We start from the raw sequence: 16,097 nt of genomic DNA, 5'->3' as shown, positions 1-16,097 counted from the left end.
AGTGAATGAGTGAGTGGTTATAGGAGGGCTCCAGTTCTGTAGGTTTTCTCTGTAATTTCACTCTCTCCAGAGCGTAATCGCTTCCATGTGGGCCCTCACCAACAACAGAGTGGTGGAGGGGCCTCGCTGCAAAGGTGGGAGTTAAACTCATAGACACATACAGGCTCACAAATGCTCTCTCTCTCTCATGGATAAGCAGTGCCAAGCCTGTTCCCTAATGTAACAGATGGCAAGAGGAGCCTTCTTTTTTTTTTTTTAATTTGGTGAGGTTATCTGAAAATATATAGTATATCTGACTGGGTGTTATTTTAATCCTGTGTACAGTAGCTTTGGAGTTAAATTTAAAAACTAAAATAATACTGTACATTACTGTTTTGACAAATCAAACCACAGATCTACATGCAAACAAGATTAAATCTTATTAATTCACTCTCTTACTTTATGAAAAAGCAGGAAAGCCTGTGTGTCTAATTCATGCTCATTAGTAATTTCCTTTACAGATAATTCAGGAGTTTTGCGGCTTTCTTTGCATCCTGTGTTTTCCTGTGGCGGCTCCCACCAGACGTGTTGAACTGTCGGCCTGGAATGCCTGAGGACTGCTGGGCCAGACAGTCACGGTCAATGTGTGAAACCAGCCGAGCGTAAAACAACAGGACCTTTTGCACAACAGGGTCAGCATTTAAAGACACCTCTCCAGAGCCTATTGAGAGCTATTTCAGCAGCGGGGAAGAGAAACCATAAGTTCCAAGAAGTCCTGATAGCACACGTGGTGTTTGGGGAAGTATGTACAAGTCAGAAGATGTAGAGACACAGGCAGCGTAACGTGATCTGAGCTGAGACTCAAAATCAACATTTGGAGTTTCAAACATTTTGGTCAAAGATCTGATTCCAGTCACAGCTCATGTTCTTACGGTGAACGACACCCCCTGCTGGTCTGGTTTATACACTGCTGCAATACAAACTTGAACACATACAATGATGAAAAGATCCCTCGGCAATAAAACAGGCAGTTCTTTGGTTTCCTGTTAGGTGTGGCCACGCATAAAACTGTGCATAAATGCTAGATGGATTTTAGCTTGACAGCCCATCATTTGCCAAAAGAAGGCCTTTGCAGAAACACGTCCACTGCAGTGGGAGCGGTGAGTGGCGGCGCGGCCCACGGGCCACACAGCAGCTTTGGCCTCTTGGTGCTGCAGCCTGAGGCCATATAAGCCTGTCTGTCCTCCCAGTCTGCGGTCAGGGGTCACCGGTCAGCTTAAGTGTTACATTTTCCACCGCGGCTTGGAAGCTTTGTGACATTCTCACTGAAAAGTTGCATGCATACTTATACAGTTTTATAAAGTAAGTGCAAAGTGTCAGTGGGTTCTTCGAGACTCTCTACTAGGTTGTGAGAAGGAAATGTTCAGTATAAGAAGCACTCAGATCTTTTACTCAACTTAAAGCAGCTATAAAACAGAACAATAATAATAGATACTCATGCATTCTAACTTTATGTAAGTAAAATATGTTTAAATGTACTGAAAGGATCAATGGTAAAAGTGCCCCTTTTCAGAATAATGTATATTGTCATTGGATCATTAATATTGATGCACTAATTACTTTCATGGTGGATTCAGTTAAATCTAGTCTTGATAACAAATCTTCATTTCTTTGTTCATCATATTTGTATTATTCATCAGGATCTGCAAAGTAGCAAATGTCTTAAGTTACCAATTAAACATAGTGATGTAAATGTTAGAAATGTCGGGCAGACAGGAGCATGAAATGGAGAACAGTACGAGTAATTAAGTGTAACACTTCTATGGAACAAGACTGAGCCTCATCATGAATGATGAACTGTATGAATCACCGGTCTTATTGGTGCCTTTGGAGGTCCATACTTTCATTTTATAACACAGGGGAGCGTTATGGAGTCATTTTAGGTTTCTGCACATGTCTGACATTCTTGACTGTGTCTGTAATGATGGGTTCATGAGGTGACATTTAGATCTCTGTACTACTGATAGTCTGAGCTCTGGAGAGATAAATCTGTTCTATAGTCTTGGTGCAGTAACATGAACTAATGTGAGACATCACAACAACATTTTAAATCACCTTCAAGCAAAAGCTGTAAAGTAAAGAACACGAGAAGAAGAAATAAAGTGCTTCCATGTCCTCTATGGCCTCTAGATGGTGTCAGTGTCTTCTTTCTCAGTGAAGCAGCCACTGCTGCCAGCAGCTACATACTAATTAGCCAAGAATGCAGGTTTGGATCATTATTGTCAAGTGGAGAGTCCTTGTTTAACCCTTTGACTGCTTTCAAATGATTGATCTCATTTGACTCCCTGGCAGCAGACACATGTGCAGAGGAAACTGCTGTTTCAAATGTAAAAGCATCTACGTGTTGTTAGATTCATGTTCTTTCTGGTGTCAAACGTCAGGATAGTAGAGACATAGTAGAGACAGATATGCCAAGTTTTCTTTTAATATTAGTTTTGGGGACATTGACAATTAATTATATGACAAATAGATAAATATTATTACAGAATAGCAAACGGTCATTAAAGATAATGATATTTACTACCACTGTGATACTGTGTCCCTTAATACGTTCTTATTTGATAGCATGTCTGTCATAACTTATACACAGTTTGTCGTTGATTTTCATTCCTTTTCCACAATTTTGAAACTCCAAACTGTCGGCAGTATTGTCTGCATATTTTAACTTAATGACAGCAGTTTGTTTCTGCAACAACTTCCTCAAAAACACGTCAGGAAACATGGTGACATGCTCACCGTTCAGAACTAGTGGCCAGGCCGCATCATTTCTTACTTCCTAGATTGTACTAACAGTGTTGCAGTAGTGCTGTGGTGATATATTATTTACAGTGTACAACAGTTTCAGTTTTCCTGTCGCAGCCTGCTGTCATATTTTTTTTCATTGTGTCTTTCCTTGGGAAATTAATCATCACGTTCATTTCACTTTCTTTAAATGTCATTTTCGGGTGTAGTTGCACCAGATTCACACCACACAGATTCCTATCCACAGCCCTCCCTTCTGTCCACTGTAACTATCTCCAGTCTGAATCTATCCCCTTAATCAAGATTGAAGAGGCATGATGGATTGTTCTGGAAAGACGGGGACTTGTTACCACAACAGCCATTTAAGAGCAGAGAGCAGACCAAAGTACCTGTATGAATGCAATCAGATGGTAAAAGCTGTAGAAGGTACTGCAGAGGGGGGGGTGGGGGTGGATGGTCAGCATGTCTCTGTCCTTCCTATTGTGTGACGTAAGTGTCCCTGTGCCTAAATGACATTAATTAATGCTCATATGGGCCAAAGCTCTGTGGGAGAAATGCAGCATTCTCACTCCGTTTCCTCTTAATGAGCAGCTTCAGAGTCTCTGCATGTGTTTTCTTTTTGCCAGGAAGCTGTCACATCTTGTTTTAAGCTTTGAGTCAGACCTTATTAGATACTGTGTCTATCAGAATGTACAGTACATATATATATATATATATGAAATGGTGGTATGTTTTAGGATTATTGGCCTCACCTGAAGGGCCCATTAACACCATTAAGATTACCTTCACTGAATCACTCACACAGTGCCGTCCAGTGTGTGCCACAGCAGGTTCCTGAGCACATGTGGTGTAAGGTACCATGATTATTTGTCAGCAAGTTGGGGCCTGTGGCTACATGGAGATCTCAAACAGGGCATGGAGGACATGCGCCTCCAGAAAATACAAAGAAGATAGGTCTCTTATCTGCAGGTTTTTTGTTTGTTTTGAGTTTGGTTATCACTTGAGTGATACACCTAATGATTATTCATCTTAACAGCAAAGTTTTAGTGGATTCCAGCGGATTCATCCCCCCACTGGGTTCATTTTATCTCAGAAGAATGTCGTGGGAAAAAAAGAGAGAAGTGAAACATGCCTTACAATATCTGCTATTTCAGAACAACCATGAATTTTCCCACATTTGGCCCAAACTACTAGAGCATGCAGTTGTATGCATAAATGTACACTCTAAAAACAGTCCTACAATGCTGTCTCTGTGTGTGCAGCCATTTGGTAAATGTTTAATTTGAGAATTCTTCCCTCACAGAAACTAAAACAAGCCCCTCGCAGTGCTTTTCTCTGTGATCACTGATGTGGAATTTAGGGAGCTGGGTGGGAGTGGAGTTGAAAGAGATGTTATAATCAACTCAGTGGGCTTCTGTTGTGTTCACTGAGATTGATCACAACACGTTGATAATTGTCAGACATTTGTTCCCTCAAGACTGCATCCCATAATAAACTATACAGATTGTGTGATCCATTAGGTCTCAACAACACATGTTGATTATGAGAACAACAGCAGGTCCCTCTTGAGACATCTCTGGTTACCATAGCAGCAAGGGGATCTGTTGAAGTGACGCTGTTACCCTGGAAACAGGCACCGTGTGTGTGCTGGGATGTACTGTACCAGGACGGGCGCTCAGACTTAAAGCCATAGTGGATTTACGAGGCTGTTGTTCCCAATCGGAGCTTTACAGTCGGCGGCCGTGAACAGAACGTTTGTCATCACAAAGTTCAGCTGCAGCATTGATAAGTGAGAGGGCAAACACAGAAATCGAACCGCATTCAACAAACAGCACACAGTACGACCTTTGGCTGTGTGGACAGATAAGCCCAACCCCTTTCTCCCACTCCCTCTGTGTGTCTCCCCTTCTTTATGTGCAGTGTGTGTCTGTTAGGAAGGAAAATAAAGGCAGGGGGCTTGAGTAGTGGGTGGGGGGATCTAGCCTTAGGTTGACTTTGGAGAGATAAGGAGATGCGAGTCCCGCCTGAGAGGGCCAGAGTAAAACAGAAAGACTTGTGATGTAGGTGGAGTTAGTGTAGATCAGGGGAGGGTGACAAAAGACATGTGCAGAGAAGTGTGAGGAGTGAGGCCAGAGCTGCACTGGCTTAGCAGGGAGAGGAGAGAGACACAGAGGGTTGGTTTTAGAGAAGACAGATGAAGCCGCAGAGGCCCTCACAGCTGTAATAAAGACAGGAAGTGATAATCAGCTTGGGAAATGACTGTGTGAATTATTTGCTGCTCTGCTCGGAGACTTTGGTGGCCTTAAACAGACATGAATGGTGATGGCAGCAAACAGCGTTACGTGTCAACCTTCAGGATGCTCATCAAGCCGCCCTGTGCATCATCTGCACAGCGAAATGGGCCGGCTGCTGTTGACACCAGGACCTCATACAAATGTACTGACGCAGGTAAGGACTGCATGAGAGAGGAGAGTAATGATTTAAGGGTGTGTGTTCGTTTACCATGTTTTTAATGTCAGCGTTTGAATGGACAAGTCTGAACGTGGTGATGCTTCCTAATGCTGCAACAAAGAGAGACTAAAGAGAGGTCAGGTGCTGTGAAAGTTAGTATCTGGTGTTTAATCATCCATGTATCTGATTGTTTATTGAACCGGGGACCTTTCCCTTCCATGTCAGCCCACCCTGAACATCGAACTATTTATTTGCTCAAAGCTTGAGAGAAAACTTCCGTCCTTACTCTTCTTTTTCAGTGTGTACTAACAGAAACTGGTGTCTTGTGCTGTCTTCATCAGGCCGACATCATCACACACAACTGTTTGCCAGATGACAACTTTTTATAGAATCTTTGACATGTCAACATATGAGGAACTGATAAAAACAGACTTGTGAACTGGACCACAGTGTCAGAAGGTGCTTTAGAGCAACTTTTAAGTCCTGCTGAGTTGTAAAAAGTAGTCATGATGTGGCAGTGGTGTGAAAATCCACCTCTCACTGTGGTGTGTGTGCAGAGTTGTTGCACAGACTGAAGAACAGTCGTCGTCTACCCTCAAACAGCTCAGCATTGTAAACACTGGCTAAAGGTTGGTGGTAAAACACCCATTTAGTTAAACCATAACCAGTATTCTGTACATGGCTTTATATATAGCAGTACCACACACAGACCTGATCCACCTTCACTGAATGTTTAGTTAAAATACTGCAGGACACCTGGCTGGCCTCTGTGACTGATTTCACTGGTGATAACACTCAGTGTCAGCCTGTGGTGCAGATAATGTGCTTTTGATACATGAACCTTTGTTGGATCAGAGGTGAGTGCAGTTCCTGGGAATACACAAGCCAGGACTCACCTTTGGTTTCAGGGAAATTACTGGATTAATGCAACACTCAGTTGTGGAAGGCTTTAAAAAACAGAAACAAAGAAACCTCTGTTGCCTAATATGATATCTGATGCTGCTCATGTGGGGGTTCTTGAATCCTTAATTTTGAATTCCTGAATCTTTGGTCTCTCTCTTCATGAAAGGGTTTGGTCTTACCTGCTCTTTATGGAAAGCGTCTTGAGATAACACTGTTATGAATTGGCGCTATATAAATAAAGATTGATTGATTGATGAAGTTCAACAAGGGTGAAAAGAAAGAGAAAGAAAAGGGATGAAGGAACATAATCTGCAGCACTACTTCACATTGAAGACAGTCCCACTGAGCGTCAGTCTGATAACACAGTAGTTTAGTGTGTCAATTTATGTAAAGCACAGAATATCATAACGCTGATCAGACTTTGCATTATAAATGAGCTCCAGATGTATACAGAAGACCAAACTGAAGAGACAAAGACTGAAAATAGGGTTTAATGGATGCTGTTATGTGAAGTTCTGGGATAACACTTTGACATCATTGCTCTTGTCTTCTGTATCAGACCTGTTTCACCTCCTCCTCCTCTCCTCCAGATCTAGGATCATCTAACCTCCTCTCTTGTAAACGTCTGGATCCCCCCGTCTTCATACAGCCCCTGGAGGACTGCTGCGTGGACGAAGGAAATGACATCACACTGCGAGGTTTTCTCACAGGAAGTCAGCCGATCAAAGTGTCATGGCTGCACAATGGTGAGCAGGAACAATTCTCACTGCTGCAAGAACATTCTGTGCTTCGGAGTTGGATGTTGACCCAAAGTACCAGAAGGCCCCGATAAATAAATTAAGTATAGCGTGAACTCCAGTTCATAGTAGTTTACATCAAATAAACAAAAGAAAGAACTCAAAACAGGTTATTTACAGCGTCTGAGGTCCTTATCTAACGAATTAACCTCTAAGCCTTAAAGGGTAACTGGTGGGTACAAAAACCTTTGGAACTGGTCGAGTAGATCACCTCAGCCAGCAGCCATGAGCGGCAGTGAACGAGCTACAATGGCTGTGATGTACTGTACCACTAACGAGTGTTATTCTAAGAGTATGACAGCATTAAAGGATCCCTACAGAGAGACCTGGAAGATCCTTTTGGTTAAACTAGATCAGACACATTGATCTCTTCAAACGCAGTGATTTGACCTTATAGAACATGGCAGTGGCTGATTTGACCAAAGTCACACAATAACTCAAACAAACTAACCGATCGAGACAACAGCAGACCAGTATACAGTATAAAATGATCTAGTCTGGTGGCTGTGGATCTTACAGGTCTGTCTGTAGCAGTCTGACAACATAATACGGCTTATGTTTGGACAGATGTTGCAGATGTTGCTGTGTTTTTATATTTACACCTTTACATCACATGGAAACCTTCTTCATGCCTCTTTCCAATTTTCAACACAGTTCCCTTAACTTAGACTGCGTTGTTTGCTATTTTTGGAGATTTGATATAAACCAAAGTGTGGGTGTGAACAATGCCGGGCCATTCGTAATGACAGATCCACAATTGGGTTCAAGAGGTTAACAGTATCTTTTCTCCTGCATCCTTGTCAGCGCTTCCTGTCTCACATGCCTTTTCCTCGTTGTCCTTCGCTTCACATTACACCAGTGGGAGAGAGCGTTTCTAGCTTGTTTGTTTGCTCCTATGGGCAGGTGAAGTGGCCCGTTTTGGGAATCCTTCCTTCAGTGGCAGGGAGGTGAGTTTTGTGGTGAGGGAGTGCTTGCCGGAAGATGCTGGCGCCTACACCTGCTTGGCAGAAAACAGTGCAGGGAAGACGTCCTGCTGTGCTGCTGTGTTTGTCAAAGGTGAGGGAGACACTGGGACGCACTGGGGATGTTCCATAATGGACCTCAGAGGCAATCCATGCAGACATTTGATAACTTCTGCCTCTTGCAAGTTGTAATGCTGCAATCTGTCAGTTACTCGGATCACAATAAGTAGGAGTTTCATTTCTGATGTTCTGCGGCCTCTTCTTGTCCTCTTCCTCTTTCTGAAAACCAATCCAGACTTTGAAACTATCTACGCTGTGCAGAATCGTGCCTCAAAGATCCCCACTTCTGCATCCAACACCTTTATGGACAATGGAAGGCCGCTGCAGTCTCCCAAAGACAAGCTACAGACGGTCGCACGATCTGTTTGTACTTCCTCTCCACACTCTGATCAGCTCAGTCCAGTCTCAACTCCAAAAGGTAATCAGATGATGATTCATTTCACACATGGCTACAAAGGATTTGATCATTCACAAACATTGTAAGGGTCAGTATATTACACATTACAGCACCTAGAGTGCAGCTTCCTTATTTACATGTTGTAGCATCAGGAGAACGTCTTGGCCTCTTTGCCATTGTTTTGACCCCTTCAGGATATCCATGCTATATCATTGAAAGCACAGGAAACACATCATTTCCAGCCCTCGTGTGATTGGTTGTCAGGCGATATGAATACCAGTCACGCAAGACTTCCACAATAATGCAGCTTGTTGATACACCCACTAAAGGTTCTCAGTCCCAAGTGAATGCCATGTAGGGAAGTGGACGGCGAACAGGACAGTAAAACTTGCTGAGTGTGTAAACTGATGCCATAGAGCACCGGAGCAGGGCCACACCTCCAGATCCTCCCTATTAAAACCTACCTGCACTTCATCTGTCTCCGCAGATGTCATCCCAAAGAAGAGAGCCAGCTCAGGGACAGGTGAGACACACACACACCATTTTCTTCTCCTCACTCATCTCTGCAGAAACATTCTTCCCATCATTTATTCATTATTCACTGCTGTAGCGTCTGATGTCACCTTGTTCATGTTGATAACACTGATTCATTAGAGTGTGTGTTTTGTGTGTGTGGGCTGCTTGTGATGCTGCTGTGGTTTGCCCTGGAGCTACACCTTCTTTTTAAGTCTTTGTTCTTGCTCCAGTGTTGTTGGGCTCTAAGCTATTGTGGCCTCAGATGCTCCTGAACCTGCCTTAGGGTTTAGGCTGCAACAATAAAAGCATGCAAAGCTTGTTATGACTGCACGGGATATGTCACACTGTTTTCTGTGGTTTAATCAATCAGATATAATTGATGGCTTGACACATTGAGATGCAATATGCAAACCAGAGCTGCCATTTATACATAATTTTATCAGATTATGTTTAGTCAAATTTACCACCCCGGTGCCACGACATTTGAATACTGACCGTGTGAGAGATGACACTGACTCCAGCTCATATATGGAGTTTTTCTAGTGTAATGTTAATGCGTGGAAGCCTGGATAAGCTATAGGATACAATAGAGGCAGCTGTATGTTCTGTTTGCCTCCTTTAAGGATATTCGTCTGGATAAATAGTTCTGCATGTGTGTTAAACATATTATGGGACCAGGATGAATAGACGTCTTCAGAGAACTAGTTTAACAGCATTTAACACAGTTGATTACACAAGGACTGGTTGTTCTGCTGCGAGGTAGGTCATCTGTGTTTTGTCTTTGTTTCCATTGAAGACACTTGGTCTGCTGCGCTGTATGCTGCAATAATAAGGGTCTCAGGGGAAGTAGTACGCTCACAGATATGTAATCCCATCCCACCACCGGGGTCCGTCTTTATCTCACACGCCACAATGGATAGTTTCCTTCCAGTGGGATGTTTTAGGCCGTCAACTCGCACCACTTATGCAACAACGAGCAGCTCTGAGTCGAGAACACTCACTTTGTTTGGTCTTTGCAGGTCCAGCATTACGTTTTGAAAACCCACCACAGCACGTTGAGGTGAAGGTGGGACAAAGCACTCGAGTGACGTGTTTATTCACCGGCAGTCCTCCTGTAGTGGCGTGTTGGATCAGAAACAAAGAACAGGTGTTATCATTTTAAAGCTGCTTTTCAAAAATACCCACCGTCCGCCGCCTCCACTTCCTCTTAGTATTTATTTCCTTCTCTCTCTCTTTCTCTTACACATTTTATTTCTATCTGCAGATAGTGGATGGTCCAGAGCTGTGGACAGAAAATACTGATCTGAGCAGCACTCTGGTGATAGCAGAGGTTAAACCACAGCACACAGGTCGCTACACTGTTGTAGTGAGGGACCGCAAGAACTCAGCACAACACACGCTCACCCTCTCTGTCAAAGGTAAGACAGCACACAGGTACAACCAACGACTAGTCCTTATACACCTGTCTCAGTCAGAAACCAAGCCACCGCCTACAGCTGCTCTTCAGTCCACATGTGACCACATCGACCCTGTTTTAGCGTCCTTGCACTGGATGGCAGTTTAGGATTCAGTGTAAATGTCTTTCAGTCAATACATACAGGGTGTTTGCTATCAGAGCCCCAAGACTTTGGAGCAATCTGCCAGAGGAGATCTTGTAGATTCAGATTTGTGTGTGTTTTGTATTGACTGTTGTGAAGTACTTTCTTCCTCCTATTGAAAAGTGTTAAACGTAAGTCTGCAGTCACTTGAGCACTTTATTCATCTCCATCCCTCCAGAGAGGCCGCAGCCCCCCGCCTCCTGTCCCGTGATCTCCCTCGTCTCTGCCACCAGCCTCGTGCTGTCCTGGTCGGGCCCCTGCTACGACGGAGGCAGCGCCGTCCTCGGTTATGTGGTGGAGGTAAAGAGCCAGGGACGTGCTGAGCCTGGGGTCTGGAGAGAGGTCAGTGCCCAGTGTGGGAGCACCTCGTACAGAGTGTGCACCGGGCTGCAGCCTCAACAGGAGTACTGTTTCAGAGTGAGTGCATACAACGCAGTGGGAGTGAGTGAGCCTGGACCAGTGTCACCTGCTGTTAGGATGGAGCAGAAAGGTGAGGGGACGTGGATATTTATACCACACTTGAAAATAGAGGCAAATATAATGGGGCTTACATTAAAGCTATTGTGTCTTTGTGTAGATTTAGACAAACCACAGGAGGAGGAGGCCCCTAAAGTCTACACCTGTGTCACTATTGACTCTTCCCACAAAGTCACAGATCACTACAATTTGCAGGAGAAATTGGGAATGTGAGTAACATGCTTTTCTTCAGACATTAAGGTGAACACAGACATTTTAAGGGAAAGCTTTCTATTTATTGATGCGGGCTGCGTGGAAGAGAAGTCCTGACAAGTGCAGCAGGGGGATTAAAATAGATGCATGCAGAGACATGATTCTACTCTAGTGAGCAACAGACGCACACCAGTGCATCTACGAGGACACAACATGTGCTTGTATTTCTTGTGTTCCAGAGATTTAAAAAAAAAAAAAAGACTAAACGTGTCTCTTCATTAGGGGAAAGTTCGGCCTGGTGTTCAAGCTAACCCACAAAGAGACAGGACGTGTGTGTGCTGGCAAGTTCTACAAAGGCCGGCGTGCAAAGGAGAGAGAGGCTGCTCGCAAAGAGATTGAACTGATGAACTACCTCCACCACCCCAAACTGGTTCAGTGTCTTGCCGCCTATGATCACAGGCCTGAGATGGTCATGGTCATGGAGTTGTGAGTATCACAGACAGTTCTTACAGCGCCTGCACATTACAAAGAAGGGTAATAACCGTGTGCTGCCACTGTTGCTTGTGTGCAGCATCGCAGGCGGGGAACTCTTTGAACGCATTGTGGACGACAGCTTTGAGCACACGGAGCCTGCCAGTGTGCACTACATGCAGCAGATCCTGGAGGGAATTGCCTACATGCACCAGCAGAACATTGTCCACCTGGACCTCAAACCTGAAAACATTGTGTGTGTTGACACCACTGGCACCTCCGTAAAGATCATCGACTTCGGATTAGCCAGCAGGCTCGGTGTGTGAAATGAAACTCCCTTCATATCCATATTTAGCTGTAATTCTAATATATCCTTCAATACTAAATTATGGGATGTATGTTTAACAGATGGCAGCACACCTCTGAAGGTGATGCACGGGACTCCAGAGTTTGTGGCCCCCGAGGTGATCGGCTATGAGCCTGTAGGTTTGGCCACTGACATGTGGAGCATCGGGGTCATCTGCTACATATTGTGAGTCACACTTTCACCCTCCTACCTGAAAGGAGTTTGACATTATGGGATGCATGCTTATTCATATTCTTGCAGAGATTTGGATGAAAACAATAACAATATGATGAACAATAAATATGATGCTAGCTTAGCTTAGCACAAAGACAGGAAAAGGGGGGGGGGGCAGCTTTGTCCACCTGGAGTCTCCACTGGCTGCTTTGCTCTCCATGAACTGAACTATCTGCCACACATCCATCCATTCTCTAGACATCTCATCCTTAAGAGTTTGTGAGGACTAAACAAACTAGATGTCAATTCGGTGAAAGCAGGTTTTCTGGAACACCCACTGGGGAGTCAGATCAGCTCTCAGAGAAAGGCTGCAGACACATGGGGCTGTGCTGAGGTGATGCTCAGGGTGGATCACCTGTTTGAAGGTTTTACTGACTTTTATTGCCACCTAGTGGAGGAAGAATAAAAAGACAATATAACTAATATCACGGCCACGAGCTGCACTTTATCACTTCTCATTAGTTGTATTTCACCCCTGTGTGATGCTGCCAGCATCCTGTGCAGTACATTCTCATATTCATATATCTGTATTTATTGCTACTACTTCTGTTTCTGCACCTTTTCTGTCTCCTCTGCTGCTGTAACAAGTGAAGTGGGATAAATAAATAAAGCCTCTCTTATCTGTTATCTCTTGATGACACTGCTGTCTCTCTCTCTGGTTTTCAGACTGAGTGGTGAGTCTCCATTTCAGGGTAACAGCGATGCAGAGACCCTGGCCTTGGTCACAGCCGCCCAGTGGGAGTTTGATGAGGAGAGCTTTGATGAGATCACTGACGAGGCCAAAAATTTCATCAGCTCCCTTCTCAACAAGGACACCAGGTGATTTCCTGAATATAAAGCTACAGTACACAGCCTGCCGTCTTCCCATAACCACCTATAACACGGTGTGTGCTTCCCAGGCGGAGGATGTCCTGTGGGGAGGCTCTGGTCCACCCTTGGATGGCAGCATTTGACTCTGGAGATCTCGCCACCACCAAGAATCTGTCCAAGGAAAAGATGAAGAGGTTTCTAGCCAGGCAGAAGTGGAAGGTGACACCTCAGCACAGTGCTGTTTCTCTGTGAGTTTCAGGTGTTTTTTGTTTTGTTTTGTGCTCCAGACTTTTAATTTTCTTCTTCTTTCTGTCGCATAGAAAGCAGGTAAGGCCTTGTTAGCCTTGAAGAGAATGACCCTGCTGTCTAAAGGTGACAGCTCTGTGTCTCCCACCAGCCCTGGCGAAGGTTAGACTCTCACATTCTTTTATTATCTTATCAGGACCATTTTAGTTTCCTGGTTTAACTTTACTGTATTGCTATCTCTGTCCTAGACTCACCCCTAAGCCCAGAGACAGAGCACGCCCTGCAGTCTCTGGAGCGCCGGATGCAGGGGCCACCGCAGTTCAGCCAGATCCTGGAGGACCAGACAGCAGCTCAGGGATCCAGCGCCCGGCTCTCATGTCACCTCACAGGTACACACGACCTCTGATCTTGATGCTTTCATTCAAGAGCTCAAGCAGCTGGTCCTCACCCCTCCCGTCTATCTTGGCAGGATACCCCGACCCAGAGGTGGTGTGGCTGTGTGGTGAGGAGCCTGTGATGGAGTCACCCTCAGTGCACATAGAGTACGAGGAAGATGGCCGCTGCACCCTGGTCCTAGCCAAAGTTGGCCCAGGCGACGCCAATGTTTACACCTGTAGAGCTGCCAATGACCACGGGGAGGCATTCTGCTCAGCCAAGCTCACTGTTCAAGACTAGATTCAGTGTGTGTGTGTATGCAGAGATAAGATGTATGAACATAATGTTGATGAGTGCCTTCTGTACATTCCTGTTTTACTGCAAATGGGAACTAAACTGTACATCCTGTACTGTGGCTGGAAATATTAACACGTGTTATTGTACAAAATGTATGAACAGATAATATTGTTACAGAGCTACACCCATAGATAAAGGTTGATATTTCTTCATGGGACTAAGATTTGGTCATTCACACGTTAAAGAAAGTCTATGTTTTATTTTTGCTCATGAGTGAATAGTTAAAAAAGTCCCAAACCTACATCTCATTATGAGTAACAAAGGCCTGAAGTTATGCTGTTTGAACCACATAGTGAAGATACTTTAACCGTCAGAGTCAAGGGGAGGCTCTGTGTGTGTGTTCAAAACAGTAGCACATACATTTAAAAGTATTTTATATCTCATTTTATATTTCCAAACATATCACACTGCTAGTGCACCTATACTGTAGCTGCTATGAAATAAACATTTTATGAGATGAATGAACAATAATCTTATTAAGACAAAGTCTCAAACAAATTCCATTTACATTTCCTCATTTGTTAACAACATTTAACACCATTAGTTTGGCTTGTGTGTGTAGCAGTAAGACTTCTACTACAAAAGCATGAAGACACATTTATGTGGTGAAGAGCAGAAATCCAGTGAAGGTGTTGTAGTTCATGCCATCATCATAGACCATCCTGTTTGACTGGAGCTCCACGTACACGCTGTCTCCCACCTCGAGTGGGACGACCACAGCGTTGCTGCCCATGTCGTTGGCATCAGCCCCCGAGGTGTCCCAGACGGACGTCAGCCGCACGCCGTCCTTCATGAGGCTCACCACGGAGCTGGGAGTAGATTTGAGGTTGTTGAACATGGAGAATCGAAAGAAGTACATCCCTTTGACCACTGCTGTGAAAATGCCTGCCAAAATAAGGAGAACGCCTTAAATTTCACAAGCTCTCATTCTCATTTCCCTCGAATTCTTTCGCTCTCAAACACACACACACACACACAAACACACACACACACACACCTGTTGCAGGATTGTAGCTGTTGCCAGTGTTGGAGAAAACCCTCTTATACTTCAGAGGAGTAGCAGTGGTGAAAGGTCCAATGTCTCCAGAGCCAGATTCCCTGAGAGCTGCAGAAAAGGCCACCTGAGGCGTGCCTGAGAGCATCGGGACACATCAGAGGTCAGAACTTCTAACAGGACTAATTATATCCCATCAAAAATGTGCTCTGTGTTACCTCCAGCCAGGCTCCGCAGCTCCAGGACATCTTTTTCAGTATTTTGCAGCTTAGCCTCCAGGTGTGTTATCTTCTCTGCCATGTTTGCCACCTTCTCTCCCATCGCTCCCACATTTTGAGCCATGGAGGTGCAGCTGTCACAGCAGCCGGCTGGTCCTGAGCAGTGACGGACTTTGTCATTGTTGTCATTAACAAGCTCTTCACCAAGACAGCAGCTGAACACCAGAATCAGGACTGCAATCGTCTTCATGCTTACGGTCTCGAAATCTCTGCTTTTACGCCGTCTTTCCCTGTCGAGCCTCCTCCTTTTATACTTCATCTGACATTGTGCAAAACACGACAGGTCTTATCAAGGTTTGGGTTGAGAAAGATGGGAAAACACACCAAAGTCAACAAGTGATGAAGGATGATCATTGATCTTGTTACATGTTACTGTGAGGGAAAGTTTGCTAAGTTCTGTTCAGGTCTGACACAGTAAAATATTGAGTCACGCTCAAAGAGATGTGATCAGATTTAAAAAAGATAATGTTGATTTAGCAAACTTGTCCAAACAGGGCATTCTGCAGTTTGTTAGTCCTGGTTAACAGGGAAGTTAAAGATCTACAGATGCAATCACAGAACACACCTCAACTCAAAAAGATGTTGAATTTAAAAAAACAAAAGTATATTGACTGTAAAGTAAACTGTAACAGTGTGAATGAGGTCAGACTGCTGATCTTTTCCACCAGATAAACATGTTGGTTCTACAGTTTGTGCTTTAAGTCATTTTTACTAATGTTTGTCTTCAGTTTATTGTGTTTTAATGTAGCTTGTATTATTTAATGGTGTATCAGCAGCACCTGTTTTAATGATGGTCATAGACTGCACACGGGTAATGTTACAATCAAGTGGGAAGTTTCCCCATGTAGAAAT

The 16,097-nt window shown here is 44.2% G+C and overlaps 2 protein-coding genes across 2 annotated transcripts; one reads left to right on the top strand and one right to left on the bottom strand.

Moving 5' to 3' along the window:
- The first annotated feature begins 7,869 nt into the window (after window positions 1-7,869).
- mylk5 (myosin, light chain kinase 5) lies at window positions 7,870-14,130 on the top strand. Its single transcript, XM_070848723.1, has 15 exons — window positions 7,870-7,988; window positions 8,190-8,372; window positions 8,839-8,874; window positions 9,887-10,014; window positions 10,132-10,285; window positions 10,644-10,955; window positions 11,043-11,151; window positions 11,417-11,620; window positions 11,706-11,923; window positions 12,014-12,137; window positions 12,852-13,004; window positions 13,085-13,214; window positions 13,316-13,403; window positions 13,490-13,630; window positions 13,711-14,130. The coding sequence occupies exons 2-15, from the start codon at window positions 8,258-8,260 to the stop codon at window positions 13,914-13,916; spliced, it is 2,118 nt and encodes a 705-aa protein (XP_070704824.1). The 5' UTR covers window positions 7,870-7,988; window positions 8,190-8,257; the 3' UTR covers window positions 13,917-14,130.
- A 441-nt stretch (window positions 14,131-14,571) lies between these two features.
- Window positions 14,572-15,444, bottom strand: LOC139217273 (complement C1q-like protein 2). Its single transcript, XM_070848594.1, has 3 exons — window positions 15,186-15,444; window positions 14,971-15,105; window positions 14,572-14,858 (listed from the first exon to the last, which is right to left on the bottom strand). Exons 1-3 carry the CDS (start codon window positions 15,433-15,435, stop codon window positions 14,572-14,574), a joined length of 672 nt encoding a protein of 223 aa, XP_070704695.1. The 5' UTR covers window positions 15,436-15,444.
- Between the last annotated feature and the right edge of the window lie 653 nt (window positions 15,445-16,097).

The sequence above is a fragment of the Pempheris klunzingeri genome, chromosome 17 (genome assembly GCF_042242105.1).
Source record: "Pempheris klunzingeri isolate RE-2024b chromosome 17, fPemKlu1.hap1, whole genome shotgun sequence".
Taxonomy (NCBI): domain Eukaryota; kingdom Metazoa; phylum Chordata; class Actinopteri; order Acropomatiformes; family Pempheridae; genus Pempheris; species Pempheris klunzingeri.
Note: the sequence above shows the minus strand (reverse complement) of the source record. Positions and strands in the feature narration are given on the sequence as shown.

Bases quoted from the DNA above. Each gene is read 5' to 3' on its own strand.
- mylk5 (XM_070848723.1), top strand. From the start codon at position 8,258: ATGGACAATGGAAGGCCGCTGCAGTCTCCCAAAGACAAGCTACAGACG. The intron at 10,956-11,042 runs GTGAGGGGACGT...GTCTTTGTGTAG, and splicing joins TGTTAGGATGGAGCAGAAAG to ATTTAGACAAACCACAGGAG. The intron at 13,631-13,710 runs GTACACACGACC...CTATCTTGGCAG, and splicing joins GCTCTCATGTCACCTCACAG to GATACCCCGACCCAGAGGTG.
- LOC139217273 (XM_070848594.1), bottom strand. From the start codon at position 15,435: ATGAAGACGATTGCAGTCCTGATTCTGGTGTTCAGCTGCTGTCTTGGT. The intron at 15,106-15,185 runs GTAACACAGAGC...CGATGCTCTCAG, and splicing joins GCTGCGGAGCCTGGCTGGAG to GCACGCCTCAGGTGGCCTTT. The intron at 14,859-14,970 runs GTGTGTGTGTGT...TTATTTTGGCAG, and splicing joins CAGCTACAATCCTGCAACAG to GCATTTTCACAGCAGTGGTC.